The sequence below is a fragment of the Myxocyprinus asiaticus genome, chromosome 21 (assembly GCF_019703515.2).
Source record: "Myxocyprinus asiaticus isolate MX2 ecotype Aquarium Trade chromosome 21, UBuf_Myxa_2, whole genome shotgun sequence".
Lineage (NCBI taxonomy): Eukaryota > Metazoa > Chordata > Actinopteri > Cypriniformes > Catostomidae > Myxocyprinus > Myxocyprinus asiaticus.
Window position 1 is genome coordinate 30,465,152 of NC_059364.1, and position 21,691 is coordinate 30,486,842.

The 21,691-nt window shown below is 36.4% G+C and overlaps 1 protein-coding gene across 2 annotated transcripts; it reads right to left on the reverse strand.

Moving 5' to 3' along the window:
- Window positions 1-113: 113 nt before the first annotated feature.
- On the reverse strand, window positions 114-21,152 carry enpep (glutamyl aminopeptidase). Of its 2 annotated transcripts, XM_051648093.1 has the most exons (20): window positions 20,530-21,152; window positions 16,937-17,078; window positions 16,322-16,453; window positions 16,078-16,198; window positions 13,894-14,048; window positions 11,668-11,781; window positions 10,011-10,145; window positions 6,239-6,304; window positions 6,082-6,147; window positions 5,801-5,961; window positions 5,497-5,576; window positions 4,758-4,894; window positions 4,595-4,650; window positions 3,893-4,043; window positions 3,620-3,693; window positions 2,535-2,639; window positions 2,267-2,440; window positions 1,887-2,027; window positions 1,710-1,791; window positions 114-580 (listed from the first exon to the last, which is right to left on the reverse strand). In XM_051648093.1, exons 1-20 carry the CDS (start codon window positions 21,150-21,152, stop codon window positions 434-436), a joined length of 2,862 nt encoding a protein of 953 aa, XP_051504053.1. In that variant the 3' UTR covers window positions 114-433. The 2 variants fall into 2 exon arrangements, with proteins under 2 accessions (XP_051504053.1, XP_051504054.1); XM_051648094.1 differs by lacking the exons at window positions 114-580; window positions 1,710-1,791 and having other exon boundaries at window positions 2,267-2,325.
- Between the last annotated feature and the right edge of the window lie 539 nt (window positions 21,153-21,691).

Consider the following 21,691-nt stretch of genomic DNA (forward strand, 5'->3'; position numbering starts at 1 on the left):
GAATACTGTTCCACCATGATTTCTATGTCTTTTAATTTTCGAAGAACAATATTTTAAGCACATTTTGTTTTACGCACTTCAGGATACGTGTACACAGTGTTTAATTCACAGAATTTAGGCAATAACATTTATTATATATTTACACATTTTACAAAGAATTAATATGCTATATTTATCTTGCGACACATACAAATACAATATATTGCAACATTAAATAAACAATGTACAGTGCCTAAAGATCAATAATGCTTAGTCTCAATTCATTTAACTGTACTGGCAACAGAATCCAAGACTACTTTATTATTTTCATTTAAGACTCTTTTGCTTAGGATTCGTTTTCAAGATGCCCTGAGCAATTCATTGACTTTCTGAAAACATTTAACCAAATATGGGTGATGTATAAAGGGTGGTGGGATGAATTTCTCTGACAGAACTAAGACACATTGCTCTCCAGCCAGAAGCGGATCTCATCCTGGTTCCGTTCCATCCACTCAATATTGTTCCTCACTGTTTCTAAAGCCTGTTTCCTTGACATCTCACCTGCTCCTGCATTCGGGTTCAGGGCAAAAAAGTGCTCCATCTAAAAAGAGATTGACTTGTGAGACCAACTTGTGAGGCCTTTTCATAATTTAAACCTACATTATCAGAAAGTGAATAAGTGATTAACTGCCAAATCAATGTTAACCATGACAGCATTTTTCTAGACTATGGTACTGGTTGTATAATACTAAACTGAGGCTAGTTCAGAACAGCATACTACAACTCATACTATTTCTGCAGTATACAGTATCTATGTATACTGTGCACAGTATGCATATTTTCTGTATGCATAGAAAACATAGATATCCTATTATTGCCAAAATGTGCAGCATACACTATACATTGCAATGCAATCAACTAGACCTTCCATTTTCAGTTTGATGAATGAACTAATTATTGCAAAGATATATATTTTGACTCATAACTTTTAGCAGTCCAATTAAGTAATGACATTACCCTGCAGGTAATCTACACTGTCATTAACCCATTTAATCCCACCGGTTACAATTGTGACCGGGGTCTAAAGGGAGTTTTTGAGGTATTTTGCACAGAGATGTCAATTGTTAATGACAGTGCAGACTTTTTTGCATGTCTGTCAAAACCATAAAAAGAAGCAAATAAATCCTGTCTTACACTTACAACTACCATATTTTGTACATTATTTGAATTGAGTTGTGTTGTGTTCATTTTCTGTTGTCCAACTCTGTTGGTGGGGTAGATTTTGTGTGGAAGACTGAAAAATACATCTGGATGATGCATATTTTGTCCACTCATGTTTATAAAGATATAGCGATTAATTGCGATTAACTACAAAAATTATGCAATTAATCTCAATTAAATATTTTAATCGTTTGAGAGCCCTATATATATATATATATATATATATATATATATATATATATATATATATATATATATATATATATATATATATAAATATACCAACATTTATAAGTGCTGTAAACAATGTTCATTGTTAGTTCATGATACCACATGCATTCAATAATGTTAATGAGTAGAACCTTATTGTAAAGTGTTACCACAATCTAGTATTCCATTCCGAGAATACTCTAAATCCAGCCTAAAATTACTTAATATATAGGCAACTCTATAACTGATTTAATCTTGTCAATTATCTGACATTCGTCAGCACTTTAGGTGTGCATCACCTTCCACAGCTGCAGCTTTGTGTTGTATGTACTTGTAATTCTGGAGGGCAGACGGCCCAAATTCCTGTCATTGATGGTGTATCTAGAACAGACATGAGATCATTCAGAACATTACTTTTTAATAACAGTAAAAAGTGGTTTAATCACCTCACCGCAACTGATGATAAATCAACTGACCTGTTCACTAGGTAATCCCAGTTGAGAGTGACCCAATCCCAGGCCATGGTTTTACCATATTTGTTTCGGGACACATATTGCACTAGAGTGAAAACATCTTGACTCCTCACAATGCTCTCATTTTTAGCGGCCTCAAGCAACCTGTAATAAAATAAAGATTTGCCATTTGAACAGACTAACAATAATTATACATGCGATTAGTATAGAACTGGCAGCCTTAAGTGTTCCAAGGGAATAAAGAATGTCATAAAGATTTGGAACAACACTGAGGGGGAGAAAATAACTAAATCATTTCCATTTTTGTGTGAACTATCCCTTTAACGCTGCCTCAGCATTTTCTTCTAACATTAATACTGCTTATTTGAGAAGAGTGAAGTTACCTATTAAGGAGAGGGATATCCTCTACAGATGCCAGGCCATAGAGCAGCTTGTCTTTCTCCTGTGCAAGAGTAACAGAGAGATACCTCTGGAACATGATTTCCCAACTCCTTGACAATTGCGAGTTCTTCATTCCATAACGGTACACCAGCAACCTCAAGTTGACAGCAACACTGCTGCTCTCCCCAATCAGACAAATAGCCTCTTTTCATACATAAACACTTGAGTGGACTTCTTATGATATATGAGTTCATGTATGAATGTGCTTACCTTATTGTTCCATTAATCCATTTATTGAAAATGTCAGAGGCTTGGTTGAGAGCCTCCTGATCACCCATCTGACATGCAATGCCCAAAACAGTCTCTCTCAGCAGCCTGCGAAGAAAACACAGACTTCAGTTTGTTTGGTTGCATATCCTCATGAGACCCCGCACACACATGCGTGGACATTGTATTTTGGCTTTGCCATATGCAACGCATAATTTAAATGAATCTAAACCAACTGATCTCAGTTCAGGAGACTCTATATTGTCAGTAAAGGGTTAAACTTTCAACGCACAGAGACATGTGACAAAACAACATGGCGCAGACCATAGCAGAGTTTGTCTTTAGGAGAAACGCCAACAAAACCACATCGGATTCCTTAGAAATCCTATATTTACTGTGCATTTTCACATTGAGAATCAATGGGTTCATCCAAAAGCTGAAAAATGTTGCTTTCAGAGAGTTTTTATATCATATGGAGTTAGGATGAAAATAAGGTGCATTTCGAACTGTTCTGAGACCAGTGCAGATCAGATTTTTTATACCTTGGTATTATTTAAAATTTCACAACTTGGTCCCTATATGTGAACAACAATTTTTAGGAAAACTATTTACTCTAGATTTTTTTTTATTTTTTTTTTTATGTTTATTAGGTGCTACTAGTTACAAATAAAAAAATGGAAATGGAAAATGCACACAGCAGTCATGTTTGGGTCTCAGGAGGATAGAAATTGCAAACACATGCATAAAGGCCTGCGTACATACATGATAACACCTATGCAAACTATTCAGCATATGTATACAGTACATATCCAGCATTTTAACATCTGGTTTAAAGGAATAGTTGCAAACTTGTCTCATAAAAAAAGTAATACTTAGTACGAGACGACAAAATTGTATGCATTGGCTCATTCAAAAACATACAACTTTTCCTCCCATAGAGAAAAATTAACGAACCAACCAACGATGTTTTTACAATTTTTCTCCTCACCCAAACCCCAAACCTTTAAGAGATTGTTAAATCCAAGAGTGTGTCCTTGAGCTGTGCTGTAGGAATGTTTTTTTAGTTCAGCTAAAACAAAGTCACTCACCGTTCTGTTTGGTTCCCCACGTCATCCCACCCAAGCTGTCTGGATATCTTCTGCACATGGTCCTGGAAAAGTTTCTAAACACGGATTACGAAGATGAACAGAAGATATGAAAAGGAACATCTTGCAAACATCATATATATAGTATCAGTGTTAAATATCACAGTGGGAACAATTCAACATTCTATATTACAATGACAGTTGTGTCTTTTCATTAAAAATTACAATTTAAACATTGTGCTCATGCCCTCAGAAGGTAAGACTTTGGGATCCTACTTGCAATTTGCGGTATAGCACTGGATCATCCGCCAGCATTTCTCTCACATAGGAGATAGAAGTGGATACCCGATCCCAAACAATATAATCTGTTTCATTAAACAGATATCTTGTCAAGTTGAAGGCATTTCCATAATCAACAATGTCTGCCCTGTTAAAACGCACAGAAGTCATGGCGTCAGTATTTCCATCATCATCTCTCCTCTAGACTTCCATCTCGTCGCTCATCAAGACCATTTGTAGTTGTGCTATAATACTAATTATATTGTATATTATATGATTCACTTTTATCTGTCTTCCAGCTCAAATTAAAAGAAAATACAGCAACACTTTACAATAAGGTCCCATGTGTTAAAATGTATTAACAACATAATTTAACATGAACTAACAATGAACAATACTTTAACAGCATTTATTAATCTTGGTTAATGTTAATTGCAACAATATTCAACATGTGTTTTTAAAATCAGAAGCTGTATGTGTTAACATTAGTTAATGCACTATGAATTAACATGAACTAACAATGAACAATTTTCATTTTATTAACTGATATTAACAAAGATTAATAAATGCTGTAAAAAATATTTTGTTCATAGTTAGTTCATGATATCTAATGCCTTAACTAATGTTAACAGTTGTAACCTTATTGTAAAGTGTTACTGAAAAACTATTTGCAGTGGGAAAATGATTGCACCAACTCACCGTCCAAATGCAAAAACATCATCAATGTAACTGCTTCGGTCAGTTGCATCATACACCTAAACAAAGAAAAGCATCATGTGGGTTATTATATTTTGACACTCAGTACAAACAATATTTCTATTACTTAGAGTTCTTATAGAGAAAGGGATATGAATGACAATACCAGATGATCTGTGAGAAGTTGCTCGCCGATAGCGCTCCACACACTGTCATGGTGATTAACTCTGTAGAAGCCCATGTGGTCTTTGTTGACTTTGATGAGCCCATCGTTTGTAGGGGAATAGCCAGTAATGACTAACTCTGATTAAACAAAGCCCAATGAGGGAAATTACACAGTGGAACATCTCAGTTATGAACTTAAAAAGATAGATCACCCAAAAATGTAAATTATGTCATCATTTAACCACCCTCGTGTTGCTCGAACCTGTATGCCTTTCTTCCTTTTATGCATGGAACACAAAAGGAGATGTTAGGCAGAATGTTAGTCTCAGTCACCATTCACTTTCATCACATCCTTTTGTGACTGAAGCTGCCATTCATGTCATTTCAATTCTCTTTTTGCATTCCATGGAAGAAAAAGTCATATGAGTTTGCAACAACATGAGGGTGAGTACATGATGACAGAATTTTCTTTTTAGGTGATCTATCCCTTTAACAGATTCTGAGTATGTTTACATGCACAATCCTACAAATCCTGTAAATCCACATCATAAGCTGTGTTCTTTTAATTGGGAGAAGGCTATAAATGGACAGACACATTGATCATTTCAAATCTCATGCAAACACAGTTTTCGTTGTCAAGTTTTTTGAAAGATTTTTTATACACAGTTTGATTTTATAAGTTACTGTTGAGCGTGTAAACACACTGAATGTCAAAAGTCTGAGCATATGATCTTGTTTACCTGTTTGTCCTTTGTCAAATAAGATGGAATTATTTCTGGAGTTCAGTGTGCTCCATTTCACAGGAATGGTCCATTTGTAGCTGTGGGAACCAAATGAAAGATGCAGGATCAGACATTGGGGTCAGCTCAATATCTCTGTTTTTGACTAGAAAGGTTTTTTAATAAATTATACATTGTGATTATGTTGAAGATCATGGCAGACATACAGAAGAATATTATATATAATATGTAAAGAATATTATAGAGGATCTAGAATATAATCAGGCACTGGAAGAGATTAGGGATGCAGGACTCTCAGGCTCACCCCAGGGGAGTGGTAGGCTGGCTGGGGTCTGCCTTGGGGTCCAGGAGAAACCTGGTCTGGGTGAGTCTGGCATCAGTGCCTGTGGTGGTCAGATTCAGCATTGGATAACCCATCTGTTTGGTCCATGTGTCCATAATTTCTGCCACAGGTAAGCCACTCTCCTAAAGTATGACCCAAGAGAAATTAGAGTGTAACTTCTCAACACTGACATATGAACATTTATAAAATTGGAGCTTGATTAACAAAAACCCTTAAAGGCATGACTAATAAAAGGTATTAACATCAGCCAAGGCTTTCCAGAAGTCTGCTGTCTTTGCATTCTTGAAGGGGAAGGTTTTCAGATATCTCTGTGGTGCAGAAAGAAATGGGTTTTATTTCAGATATGAATGCCTAATTAAAGGAAAATAAATGCAAAAAATAAGAGATGTGGTGTCTTACTCGACATCCAGCCCTAAAGATGTCACGGCCAAGCAAGTCCTCCAGCATTCTTAAAATAGAAGCTCCCTAAAACATAGAGTGTGATCACAAATCAGAAATATTTACATTTCCTGTAGGAAATACCATGATCCCAGGTAGCCAAAGAATAGAGTTTTAGGTAATCGTAAGTTCTAGGCTTTGGTTAGCCGCTTTGCTGTCTATAGTTGTTTAACTAGATGCAGGACAGACACTACCAATTTAGTATGCAAATAGACAAATCATAATTCATGAATGCACGTATTACGATGACATCATTGCTGTCGGTTTGCGAATATTCCGGGTTCAATACAAGTTATGCTCAATCGACAGCATTTGTGGCATAATGTTAATAACTACAAAAAATAATTTAAACTCATCCCTCCTTTTCTTTAAAATATTCTAAAATTAAGGTTACAGTGAGGCATATACAATGGAAGTGAATGGGGCCAATTTTCGTAGGGTTTAAGGGCAGAAATCTGAAGCTTATAGTTTTGTAAATGCACTTACATTAATTCTTCTGTTAAAACTCATGTATTATTTGAGCTGTAAAGTTGTTTAAATCATCATTTTTACAGTCGTTTTAAGGTTTTAGGGCAGTGGTTCTCTTCCTTTTTGGGAAGAACACCCCCCAGCTTCATTCCAAAATTAATTATATTCTCTCACACCCCTAATGTAGACTATTTGTAAATTTAATAGTGCTGAGGTAGTGATATGATAATATTTATTATGAATCTATTTCTACCTAAAGTACAGTTAGTGTTACTAGTAAATTCAAGGTTGGAGAATTCTGTTCCAAATTCAAATGGTTTCCGCGTCTCGTGCTGTGTTTCTCGCTGGTTCTGGCAGCGCTGTAATGATAAACATTGCACATTTAAGAGTAAAAACACCCCTGCTCTTCTCTGTCCATTGAACCGCCTCCATCTACAGAGCCATACAGGTGCATTAGAGGAGGTTGTGACTCTGCCTGTGTATTTGACGCTGCTAAACCAGATACTTCAGATGCATCGCTAGACTTCAGAATCAGACATTATATCATCATGGTAACAAACAGTGTTGGGGTAACATGATAAAAGTAACGCGTGTTACGTAATCAGATTACTTTTTTGAGTAACGAGTAAAGAAACACAATATTTTTTTATTTTAGACCATAATGTCTGAGTTACTTTTTAAATATAGTAACGAGTTGCTTTTGTACACCTCTGCTGTCCCACGAGAAATCAGGAGTAAAAGTGTGAAACTTCAGGGAGGAGACATAGTGAATGATTGGTATTGTTGTTCTATAGAGTGTGAGGCCAGAGACTATTTAGCAGAGACGAGTCACTCCTATTTAAATGAATGGGAGAAATTGTCATGCCCAACTAAGAAGCTCTAGTACCCAACAGTCAACAGATATAGAAATGAAGTCCCGCCTTGCAGGTAAAAGATACAGACATCGCCTGTCAATCAACTCACTAATGCACATGTGCATTTCGTGTTTTAACCTAATATGAGGTCAACAACATTCGGTTGAGTGAAACGTGATTGATTCATGTGTTAATTCAAACTGCATTCAAAAAAATCTGTAAATGCGTTTAGGCAGAGGGATTATAAAACTAGTGTTCCACTGGCCACGACATGATACACAGGGTGAAATACTCGCTCAATTCACTTCCTTATGTAGCCAAACTGCTCTGTGTTACAGCTCCCTGTAACTGGGAGAATGGCATGAGAAAAGCTGACTCTGGATCAGTGGCTCCGAGCAACGTTCTACATCGATTGTGTATGCAGAGAAAATGTCTTAGTTTCTAAAAATATTCTAAATTTTTGTTTTATAATAAACAAGTAGTTTGATTCATGAAACAAACCATTTTTATGACATTTTGGTAGCATTAAAAATTATTCCATTCAAGTTGTATCAACATTCACCGTTAAAGTTGTGGCATCTGTACGCACCGTGGATCAACTCAAAAAAAGTGTGCACTGAGATGACATAAGTGAAAAATATTTATTTATTCATCAGATTTATTCCTTGAACATGTTAGTCTGGCATTCCCCACTAAATTTTATCCTGACTTTTGAAAAGCATCTTAAGTTGACTGACATTGTCGATGGGCACAGCTCATGATGACATACAATATATGATGCAGGTTCAAGTGTTGGATTTGCTGCTTTAGGTAAGACAGTGGTTATTCTTCATTATTCATACTGGCTGCCATGTTGATGTAAAAACAGATCATGCATATTCATGTTATTGATTCTTTATTATAAATATGACATGAAGACCTATTTTTAAATATCTGTTTGTTTACTGTTGTTTTGACATGAGCAGTAGCTAGCATAACCTGTAATGTCTCTTTATGAAATGCATGGTTTATTTGTATGGAATGCAATAGCATAGCAGAAGAGAAAGTGGCTGTGAGAATAAATTAATACAAAAGTAACGTAACCCTTTACTTTCCATAAAAATAACTTTTTAATTAATTAAGTTACTTTTTTAGGGTGTAACACAATATTCTAACGAGTTACTTTTAAAAGTAACATTACCCAACACTGATAAAGAAGTTGTAAAATAGGCTGACTTTACACAGAAAATATTAGTAAGCAATTTTATCACACTAAAATCATGTTAACACACATATTGTTTACGTCTTGTGGCTATAATTTTGAAACAGTGAGTATTTTACCGTTTATGATTTGGCCCAATTTACTTTCATTGTAAGTGCCTCACTGTAATCTAGATTTGTACTTGTTTTAAAGAAAAGGAAGGACAAGTCAAAAGTTTAATTTCAGAAGTTAAATACTGAGGATTAGGCATTTAGAACCATTCCTAACCAGAATTTTTGAGGAATATCAAAACAGTGCTGCCTTCAAGCACTGTAGCTAAACATCCATTTGAATGGGTGTATATAGATAAATAAATAGATAAAGCCTAATGGTATTTTTCTAAAAGTGATTAGTCTAATGGCTTATTAGTTTCAACAAGACCAAACTGGCATTGGCTGAACCAGACAGCTCCTTCAGATTATGTCAATATTCTAAAAAGACGATTCTAATTTATATCACTGAAAGCGACGCAACCGCTCCCATTATAATGAATAAATCCGTCTACACTAGTGGCACATGATGTCGGAAATGCGGTAGCAATCGAGTATTATTCTTTTGATGAACTTACAACACAGTACATGGAGTGGACTTCTTATCAGACCTGTTACTCGTCAGAGGTAACGGCACTTCGATGTTCCGAGGCGAATTCAAAACTGCATTTTTTGCTTCCTTGAAGGGCACTCTTGCGGAAGGGGATGCCACTCGAAAGCTTGTTCAAAACGAAAGTGAGAAAATGAATCTTTTCTCAGAGGGCCCTTTTAGAAGACTGTTAGCGAAGGGTACATTCATACAGTAATGCCATGTTTCCTTCAGAGTACCCACTTCAAGGGCTCTGCAGGTCAGAGTGAGTATAGGGCATAGGGAGGACCACTTGCGATTGGAGTCCGCCCCTGATCTGCTGTAGCGTGCTCTTAAAGGCACCTCTGCTTAATTTTCTTTAATACGCCCATGATTTACAAAGAAATCTCATAACACATTGTTACTGTTATTGTGAGATTATGAGGTGATTAAAATTTTACTTTATTTAACTATTTTAATTTAATTATTAAAATTTCTCCCCTTTTTCTGGACGACCAAAAGGGCACCTTTAGATTTGTGAACGAAGGGGGCAGGGGCTTGTGCCCCTGCTGCCCCCGTTCTGTGCACGTCAGTGTCTCTGGCATTACCTTACCTTGCTGTACGAGATGGCATCAAACACAGATGTGATCTCAGCAGGGGTGGACACATCCACAATAATAGGATGGGAGGAGAGAAGTGCATCATCAACCATGACAGGAAATACATCATCGATAAGCATGATGTCACGCTGAGAACAGAGTGAAGGGCATAAACACAGAGATACAAATGACATCCAAAAATGATCCACCTCATTGTAATTGGGTGGTTTAATATTGCCAAAAGAGCATAACAGTGACAGTACCTTTGGTTCCAGAAGTATTTTTCCCCATTAATTTTCTACAAAAAACATCATAAATAGAGTTATATGTCCTGAACCAAACCAACCAGCTCAGAGATTAATTACAACATCACAACCTTTATTTACAACAAAAAATGTCATGCAAAAAAAAAAAAAAAAAAATACAATAAAATAATAATAATAATAATAATAATAATAATAATAATATTATATATATATATATATACACTACCAGTCAAAAGTTTTGAAACACTTGACCGAAATGTTTCCCATGATCTTCAAAATCTTTTGATCTGAAGGTGTATGATTAAATGTTTGAAATTAGTTTTGTAGACAAAAATATAATTGTGCCACCATATTAATTTATTTCATTATAAATCTAAAATTTAATTAAAAAAACAAAAATTTTTGAAGTTGACTTGGACCAAATAATAAAGAAAAGCAGCCAATAAGTGCCCAGCATATAGATGGGAACTCCTTCAATACTGTTTAAAAGCATCCCAGGGTGATACCTCAAGAAGTTGGTTGAGAAAATGTCAAGAGTACATGTCTGCAAATTCTAGGCAAAGGGTGACTACTTTGAAGATGCTAAAATATAACACAGTTTTGATTTATTTTGGATTTTGTTTAGTCACAACATAATTCCCATAGTTCCATTTATGTTATTCCATAGTTTTAATGACTTTACTATTATTCTAAAATGTGAAAAAAAATTATAATAAAGAATAAGTGTTTCAAAACTTTTGACCGGTAGTGTGTGTGTGTATATGTATGTGTGTGTGTGTATATATATATATATATAAAGTGTATGAACTGCTCATCTGATAAAGTATTGCAAATGACGTATTAAGCAAAGAAACAATGACAGTAAAATATAAATCATAATTACAAAACCAACATATTTTAAATTTACTGAAAAACATCAAAAAAGTTTATATATAAACAGCAGCAATGCTTCATAGGAGGTGAGCTCTTAGGATTATGGGTACTGTAGTTGTTCACCGGAGGAGTATATATACTTTATATTATTTTTTAAAGCAGAATTTACAATCACATTTTCATCAAACCACACAATGATGACTCTAAGACATTACCGACATTACAGCTTCAAGTTCTGTTAGAGCATAATTTTCTGTAAAGCTGATTTGAAACGATATGTGTTGTGAAAAGCACTATAAAAATAAAACTGACTTGACCGAAAACTCAACAATTTGGATTAAAAAAAAAGTTGTGCCTTTTCCAGAAATACACCATTGCTTAACCTCAGAGTTCAAATTAGGTTTGTCCTACAAGGTTTATATTGTATATGATTGTTAAAAATGATTTCTACAGACAAAATGAATGGGATTTTTACTTCTGGAACCTGACTGTTGTGCTCTATTTGGCATCATATTTGAATGATTGTACTCACCATTCCCCAGTCACGCTCTGCCTGTTCCACTCCCACATACTCAAAGAAACTAGCAAAGCCCTCATTCAGCCACAGGTCATCCCACCAGTCCATGGTCACAATATTTCCAAACCACTGCAGATAAAAGACAAAACACAGCCCCTTAAACGGTAGACCTCATGCTTACTCAGCCACAAATTACTCTTGTGCATTTGACAAAAATGTGCTTATGCCTGGTTAAGGAAATATTTTTTACAAATGCATAGAATTTCTGATGCTCGAAACTAAAGGATTTACAAATATTTCATGAATTTAATACATAGATGTGACGAGGAGGAGGGCGTGGCCGGGCCATATGTTTGGATGCCTGGCGCGGATAAGGAGGAGCCAGAGAAGCCAGTTCAAGAGAGATGCACGCAGAGCTATGTGTGTGCGTCAGTGTTTGGTTGTGCTGAAAAGCAGTTTTTGTGTTGTCTGATTAAAAGTCTTCGTGATTGTTCACCCGGTTCCCGCCTCCTCCTTTCCCCCTCCCGGCTGATTGGGGTAACTCAGCACCAGGCACCCAACCTTACGACCCGGCAACGCCCTCCTCCTCGTCACAATTGACAATGCATCCAAATTGGCCTTTGGTGCCTAAATTTAATTGAATATACAAAGTAATACACATTGCAACATCAGCAGTCAGTATAATAAAGTTTCTGAACAGAGGGCATTGTGGTGAATAAGTTGAGTGATATCTAATGACACCAAGATTCAAAACTGTCTATAAAAGGTTTCTAAAGTTCACCCATGTTCTGTTAAATCATAATAATGTATTAAGCTGTAACTTTTGATTGTTTTGTTGATGTCTAACAGCCTTGGGCCAACCCATAAAAAGATAATCTTATCAGTATGCAATATGACTGCAGTCATTATCCCCAACACATCACTGTGCTGGATGCTTTTAAGTGAGTTTAATATATAACTGTGAGATAGTCATCTTTATGGTAACTATATTTATTCTCCATCAGTATTTTAAATGGGTCTATAAAATTAACTCTCTTTAACTGAAAATGCAGTTACAGGAAACAATGGTGTACACAGTAAAATGAGATGTGCATTCAGCACAGGGTGTTCTGCCAAGGCCTGTTCTGATGTGTGACTGATGATGTATACCCTGTCCATGCTCTGGATAGTGTCCTGCAGCCAGCTGCACCAAACTCTTTAAGTTAAGAAAACCTTTAGTGTTAATTCCCTTACAATCATAACAAAGACTTTACTAAACTTAAGTGGCCACTGGACTCTGCACGTGAAGTGTTTTCCTTTAGTGTTCTATGAATAACAAAACTGCAGTCTGGACATGTTCCTTAATGCAGAGTTAAGAATCCTATCACACCTCAGTATACTGGCCTATTATCTAACTCATATATATTGACTTTCTCTATATTTTGGACTACAATGACCAAAAAGCATCAATAACATTGTGCAACCCCACATACACAAGCATGGACGTTGTATTTTGGCTTCACTATACGCAATGCATTATTTAAATTCATTTAAACCGACGGATCTCAGTTCAGAAGACTCTGGGCTGTTAGTAAAGGTTTAAATTTCATGTATCAAAACAACATGGTGCCGATCACAGCGGAGTTTGTCTTTGAGAGAAACGGCAACAAAACTACATCTGGTAAAATACCTAATTAAGCTTTTACACTGAAACTTGTTTGAGTCAAAAGATTTGAGAAACCCCATGCTGCTAAACACAATGTACACTAATGTGTAATTTAATGCATTTTTTCCTTAGAAATCCTATATTTACTGTGCATTATCACATTGAGAATCAATGAGTTCATCCAATAAATAAAATATTTTGCTTTATATAGTCTTTATATGGAGTTAGGATGAAAATAGGGTGCATTTCGAACTGTTCTGAGACCAGTGCTGACAGACAGCACACTGGAGGTTAAGTCATTCACTAAATAGGGAGCAAGGGAGCATCCTATTGCTTTCCTATGCAGCTAAGTGCATTCACTCTGTGTTCAAATCCCACATAACTACATTTACATTATAGTTATCTTTAGATTCAGACTCAAAACTCTAAATGATACTTAGACTAATCATGACACAAAAAGAAGTCTTTAATTGTATTGACTTGGAATTGCTTCTTAGCATCTCTATTCTTTGAATTACTTCTCTATTCCAAGAAGATACCCTACAGAATTGTATGAGAGCATTGATGTGATGTGACAGGATTAGTGAAATAGTAACCTGGTGAACAAGCTCATGTGCAATGACACTGGCCACTCGCTGTTTGTTGTATGATGAAGACTCATTCTCATCGAACAGCAGGTTGGTTTCTCTGTAGGTAATCAACCCCCAGTTCTCCATCGCACCTGTCCCAAAGTCTGGGATTGCTATCTTATCTGCAACAGAGACAGAATGCATCATACATTCTTTTTTTTACAGTAATCACAGCATAGACAGAAATGACAGTCAGTCAGTTGGATGGGATCAAAGCATGTACAGCTGTTTCAATCTGATGCTCGAGACAGAAGTCAATTTCATTTGCCTGTTTTAGAGATACAGTTAACAAATCAAATGTTCAGAAGAGTCTAATGATATCCCTAAAATCTTAAACATTCGAGCAAAAGGCAGAAACTACACATTTTGTTAAAATTGTCAAACTGAGTCAAGACCAAATAGCCTCTTAGACGATTATCTGTGCAGTGAAAAAAAAAAAAAAAAAAAAATTATATATATATATATATATATATATATATATATATATATATATATATATATATATATATACAGGTGCATCTCAATAAATTAGAATGTCGTGGAAAAGTTCATTTATTTCAGTAATTCAACTCAAATTGTGAAACTCGTGTATTAAATAAATTCAATGCACACAGACTGAAGTAGTTTAAGTCTTTGGTTCTTTTAATTGTGATGATTTTGGCTCACATTTAACAAAAACCCACCAATTCACTATCTCAAAAAATTAGAATACATCATAAGACCAATAAAAAAAACATTTTTAGTGAATTGTTGGCCTTCTGGAAAGTATGTTCATTTACTGTATATGTACTCAATACTGGGTAGGGGCTCCTTTTGCTTTAATTACTGCCTCAATTCGGCGTGGCATGGAGGTGATCAGTTTGTGGCACTGCTGAGGTGGTATGGAAGCCCAGGTTTCTTTGACAGTGGCCTTCAGCTCATCTGCATTTTTTGGTCTCTTGTTTCTCATTTTCCTCTTGACAATACCCCATAGATTCTCTATGGGGTTCAGGTCTGGTGAGTTTGCTGGCCAGTCAAGTACACCAACACCATGGTCATTTAACCAACTTTTGGTGCTTTTGGCAGTGTGGGCAGGTGCCAAATCCTGCTGGAAAATGAAATCAGCATCTTTAAAAAGCTGGTCAGCAGAAGGAAGCATGAAGTGCTCCAAAATTTCTTGGTAAACGGGTGCAGTGACTTTGGTTTTCAAAAAACACAATGGACCAACACCAGCAGATGACATTGCACCCCAAATCATCACAGACTGTGGAAACTTAACACTGGACTTCAAGCAACTTGGGCTATGAGCTTCTCCACCCTTCCTCCAGACTCTAGGACCTTGGTTTCCAAATGAAATACAAAACTTGCTCTCATCTGAAAAGAGGACTTTGGACCATTGGGCAACAGTCCAGTTCTTCTTCTCCTTAGCCCAGGTAAGACGCCTCTGACGTTGTCTGTGGTTCAGGAGTGGCTTAACAAGAGGAATACGACAACTGTAGTGTCTGTGTGTGGTGGCTCTTGATGCCTTGACCCCAGCCTCAGTCCATTCCTTGTGAAGTTCACCCAAATTCTTGAATCGATTTTGCTTGACAATCATAAGGCTGCGGTTCTCTTGGTTGGTTGTGCATCTTTTTCTTCCACACTTTTTCCTTCCACTCAACTTTCTGTTAACATGCTTGGATACAGCACTCTGTGAACAGCCAGCTTCTTTGGCAATGATTGTTTGTGGCTTACCCTCCTTGTGAAGGGTGTCAGTGATTGTCTTCTGGACAACTGTCAGATCAGCAGTCTTCCCCATGATTGTGTAGCCTAGTGAACCAAACTGAGAGACCATTTTGAAGGCTCAGGAAACCTTTGCAGGTGTTTTGAGTTGATTAGCTGATTGGCATGTCACCATATTCTAATTTTTTGAGATAGTGAATTGGTGGGTTTTTGTTAAATGTGAGCCAAAATCATCACAATTAAAAGAACCAAAGACTTAAACTACTTCAGTCTGTGTGCATTGAATTTATTTAATACACGAGTTTCACAATTTGAGTTGAATTACTGAAATAAATGAACTTTTCCACGACATTCTAATTTATTGAGATGCACCTGTATATATATATATATATTTGTATATCAGTTTGAGTTACTGCACTTCTGCAAGGCAGTACAGATCTGCAGATTTACCTAGTTTCTGTATGGAATATGGCATGTCAAAGTACTCCTCAAAGTAATCAAATATAATCTTGGTGACATTTGCAGCATATTCAGTGGTTTTAATCTGCAAAGGCTGAGCATAGATCCGCAGCTGTCAGGAGGGAGTGAAGGAGAGAAAAAAAGAGAGCTGAAAAAGGTGTTCTTACCATCAGTAACTATTTCTGTACATCTTGGGTTTGATCAAATAGAATGGCTATTGATAGAAAATGCTTACTGGTATTCCACTTTTTGATTTCCGCTCCACAAAATCGAACTGGTGCACCGCAAAACATACCAAATAGGTGCTCATCTTAACTGATGTTTTAAAAGAGGTTTTTATTCTTTGGTCTGACACTTCTTCTATTTTCTGTGTAAGAGAGAGAGAGTACCAAAAGATGCTGTTTATATGTTAAAACTAAAGGTGAAGTGCGTAATTTTCAGTCATCAAACAGAATTGCAAAAATAATAATGATTATCTTCCATTGTTCAGAAAACCAACTGTCCCACTCCAAACTTTCCATTAGTTTAGCCAATGTTGCTGTGCCGGGCTGGTTGGGATGCTCAAACAAACAGAGCATTGTTTGAAAGCACCACAAAGTCACAGTGTTTACACTTTTCCAGGAAATCAACCTAAACCTCTGCACATTAAGATGGGATTGGAGACAGTATTGTAACATCCAAAAAATTATATCACCTTTAACATGTCACATACAGAATATGAATGGAGCAAGACTTCTTTTACCACAGAAATAAGCACTCAAACACAAAATACAAGTAAATAAAGATTAAGCTCCCCATTGGAACCCTTTTATAAAAGATTTTTCCGGACTGAAGGAGCAAGTGAATGTACCTCCACAGGCATGTTGGACAGAGCTTTATATGCACTGTCATGGGTGATGGAGATTGTGTAGTTGGCCTTTTTGTTTGGCTCATCAAAACAAGGGAAAGATTTACGAGCGTCCGTCGGTTCATGGTCTGTTGCAGCGATTTTCCTGTAAAAGATCAGAGAGGGATTCATAAAACTCAACCAGTGGTTTACATTTACCTCAGTAAGCATATCTGGGGAAAGCCCAACCACAGCAACATTTTCATTAACATCTAATCAAGTCTGATTATGACTAAATAAAGTCCAAAGCCAGTTCTATGTGTATGCATTAAAATGGATTTAGGAGGCTCCTGAGATTTTGTCCAGTTGCTTTGAAAAAAAGTAATGTGTTCAAGCAAAAGTGATTCATAATGTAGATTGATCAACACACTGTTAGTTATGGTCCTCTTATTTTGATTGGCCAAGTGATATTCCAAGAGTGCTGATATTTAGAATAACAGCACAGGGGAGTTGCACAGTTTATATCACTATGCTTATCTGTGTTTGTGGCATTCCAGACCAGAGTATGTAAGCGGTGTGGAGTGAAGTGTGAATGTGCCTGAATGTGCTCCCAGCGCCATGTGTAGAATAAAGCAGCTATTTCTCCAAGACTGAAATGACAACATTTTAAACATATTTTTCAAAAATAGCCTAAATAAGTTTTAGTATATTGTATCCATCCCTGGGACATGCTGTAATATGGTAAAAGGTTGTATACGTGAGTGCTGGCTGCTGAAGTCATGCAGTAACTCTCAGAACGTTGTTCCACTGATACATTAATATAACCCATATTATGTATGTCAAATTCAGTCCAGAATTTATTTTGGCAACCATGAAAGGTAAGGGAATAACCTATAATTTACTACTTGTACCTGGTAGCTGTTATAGTAAAAATATCAAAAATGATCCATTGCTTTTTATTTATTAATCAATTCTGGATGCTGACTAATTACACCACACAAAGTTTTATAATGGGGGTCTATAACCCTTTTCAGGGCATGATCCCCTTGATGGATAGAGAAATGGAGCAGGACCCCCTGTTGCTTATTGTTTAAAACTGAGTGTTGCATTTTAAGCCTGGCATATAATAACATGCATATAGTAGTATATAAATGTATTTACATACTTTGTTATGATGCTTACATTGCAAAGTCATTAAAATAATAATTAATGATGTGCAGAGTCACATATTTGTACATTACTTTTAAATTCCATTTGAATGTGGAAGGACACTTAAATATTTAGCTTAACTTTAGCTTTGGTTGAAAGTTAACCAGTAACACTTTACAATAAGGTTCCATTTGTTAACATTAGTTAATGCATTAGGTATCATGAACAAACAATTAACAGTATATAGTTAACAGCATTTATTAATCTTTAATGTTACTTAATGAAAATACTGTTGTTCATTGTTAGCTCATGTTAGTTCATAGTCAGTGGCGTCTCAGGGTCATAATTTCTGGTGGGGCACAAACAATCACTAAACCTGATTTTACAGATTTTTGAAACATTGACGGATAATTCCAAATGCTGTAGGTCAAATTGCCATAAAAAAAAAAAAAAAAAGAAACAAGAAAAACAGTTTAACCTAGTGCATCAGTTTAGACTTTACTCTGTTTCTCACATTCCCACTGCATATGTGTGCTCTCTTTATTCCCTGGTATTACGATGCGTTAAGAAGCGTATAGGCCTTTATCACAGTCTGCGTGTCGTCACATCCGGCTCCGAATAGTAGCGTAACCAAACATCCACCCATTGATCTGTCTGTGGACAATCGCAATTATTCTAAAAAAATTTAGCCAACTTGGACGGACTTGGCTGTAAACATCAGACGTTTCATTGTTTCTTTGTATTAACACAGCACTTCAGCATGTGTTATTTAGCACTTTAATGTGTAAAACTATCTGAGCGATGCGATTATCAGCACAAAGTTTTCCCAGTTCATGAGGAGCTGTGCGTGCTGTTCAGCTTACTCCCGGAGGATTATTGTGCTCAACTCAAGTCCAAAGACACAGCATTTAAGTGTTTTAATGTCATTGTTTTCACTATTGTAAATATAATACAGTTACAGACACTGGGACATTTTCATCTTTATGTTTTATTTATATTGCATTCGATCGCAACTTGCGAGTGGACGCTTCCCAAATCTTCGTTCTATTTCTCAGTACTTCTACTTGTACTCAAGTGAATTGTTTCTTCAGTAGCAGTACTTTTACTTAAGTAAAATAAATCAGTACTCTTTCCACCACTGCTAGTCTGTTCCGCATGCAAGTAGAGACAGCTATTCAAAAACGGCATGAGACCGCGCACCCCTGCATATAAACGCACGTTGCACTTCTATTGTTCTGTGGTCCGATCTCTAATTCATAGAAATCGCGAAATACTGTATGGAATCAACTACTCATCCATTTCTGAGATCAATATGCAGTAGAAATTTTGCTTAGTTTATTTCAAAGCTGTACACCCTTAAGAATGTGCATTTAGACAACTTTTAAAATGTAAAATAAGTGTATAGTTTAGCATGTTCAAAGGCAAGATGACGATTTACCTGGGGCAGGAAGAAGATAAACTTGTTCCAGCTGTCATCTGATTTTTATAAAATGCATAAAATACATCTGACATCATTATTAAAAAATAGATTTTGTCATTTATGTAAAATACTAAATCAAATAACTATGTTCACAATTAAGTTATAATGACAGACAAGTTATATAACAAAATCCCAGTCAAATATATATATACCATACAGGCCTATGAATATACATATTTAGACACCCACATTTTTAATTGAATGGATGTTCAACAGCAATCACACGATTTTAAGGTTCCTTACCTCCGAAATCTCAATTTAACCCCTGCATTCAAGACACAATATTTGATTAAATGGCATCTACTACCAACTGTTAATGTTCACACTCCATACAAAACCTTTCAGATTAATAAATTGTTATTATTGTTGTTTACTCTTGGGTAACATAATCAAACCACAAGGCATACATTCAGACAATGGTCATATTATATTATGGTTGTGTTGCTATATTATAAAGGCAGATTTTTACAGAAAATCTAAGGACAAAGGTATAGGATTGGTTGGGGCATGCTGACACATGTGTTTTAAATGTTATACATTTACACAATTTTTCAATTACAGTATTTTTTTGTCCAAAATAATGTTTTGATATATATATATATATATATATATATATATATATATATATATATATATATATATATATATATATATATAAAGAAGATCCAGTCTACTCTAAATTATATAAAATATATGGAAGAAAAAGAAAAAAGTAAACATGTGTTCAATGAACTGTAACTTTTTTCCTGGGCAATAATTGTGAAAATGTAGCCAAGACTTTAATGTATGCGGATATACAGAAATTGACTTTCAAAAATAAACCTACCATGAGAAATGTTTACTGGAGTAAAAAGTGTAACAACCAGCTCTGGTTTCCTTATATATACGTATGTTTTTGCCCCCACAAAAATTAGTTTGAGATCAAACAATAGTTGACAGACTATAGTTTAAGTGCCCTGTTCTACAATACAGATACTGTGACACTTACTTGGTAACTCCATTCTCCTGATAAGTGGTCCTGTAGAAACCAACGAGAGAGCCATTGAGCCAGCCCTGGAAGTGGAGAGTGAGGATGTAGTGCTCGCCTGTGCCAGGAAGCTCCTCGGCTGCCTCCATCACCACATACTCCTGTGGTTTGTACTCGAAGCATTCCTTCACCCCAACAGAGGTCAGGCCAGATGGGTCACTGCGCTGTAAAGTGGGAACTGCAGTGACAAAAGTATCTCGGATGTGGAGCCAAAGATGCAAGCTGGGGTGCCTCAGGTACAGATGGATGGACACGCTCCCAGTGTAGATGTCTGTTTCAAGGTCTGGCTCCAGATGTAGCTCGTAATGGAATGGTACTATGTAGTCAGGCAAGCGGAAATTGCTCCAGTCACCATTTGTGTTGTTAGAGGGTTTGCACGGACCCCGGTCAGCTGGTGGTGGTGGTGGTGGTGTTGGGGGTGATAGTGTTGGTTTGGTTTCCTCTTCTGATGAGGAGGTCTTCTGGCTCAAACCCACCCCGAGCCCCACAGCAACACCTGTCACTATGACCACTGCGCAGATGACAGCAGTGTGTGTCTTGCGGATACAGTAACGTTTTTCTTTTTCAAATTCCAGGATTTCCATGGCAAAAAGGCGATGCATATTAAAAGATAGAATGTGTACAAACACTCAAAGTTCACAGAATGTCACAACACTTTAAACTCTCTCCCAAACACACACACAAAGACACACTCAATCCTTACACTTCTTCTCACCTCAAAAGAGAGAAAACATCTGCATGCACACATGCAGTCCCACACACACTCATACAGGGCAGCCTGTGGGAGGCACAGATGTTAAAGCAGGAGTTAAGTTTCAATACAATCAAAAAATGGCTTGGATTCCACACAGTTGTTCATACGAGGAGGTGATCCCAAGCTGTAGTGTGGCACTAAATCTCAGGCTGATAGCAAGGATAGATAGGAGACAGGGCTGAATTTGTACCGTCCTTCAGTTAAACATCAATCAAAACATGTTAATCAGCAGTGGAATGGGTAATTATGAAGAGAGTAGAGGACAGGAGGTGTTATCAGGGTGTTTCAGTTTACATTTTATCCACTTTGTCCAAGTGTTATCAAAATCCAGGATTAAGATTGTAAAGTAAGACTCATTTTGTTAGACAC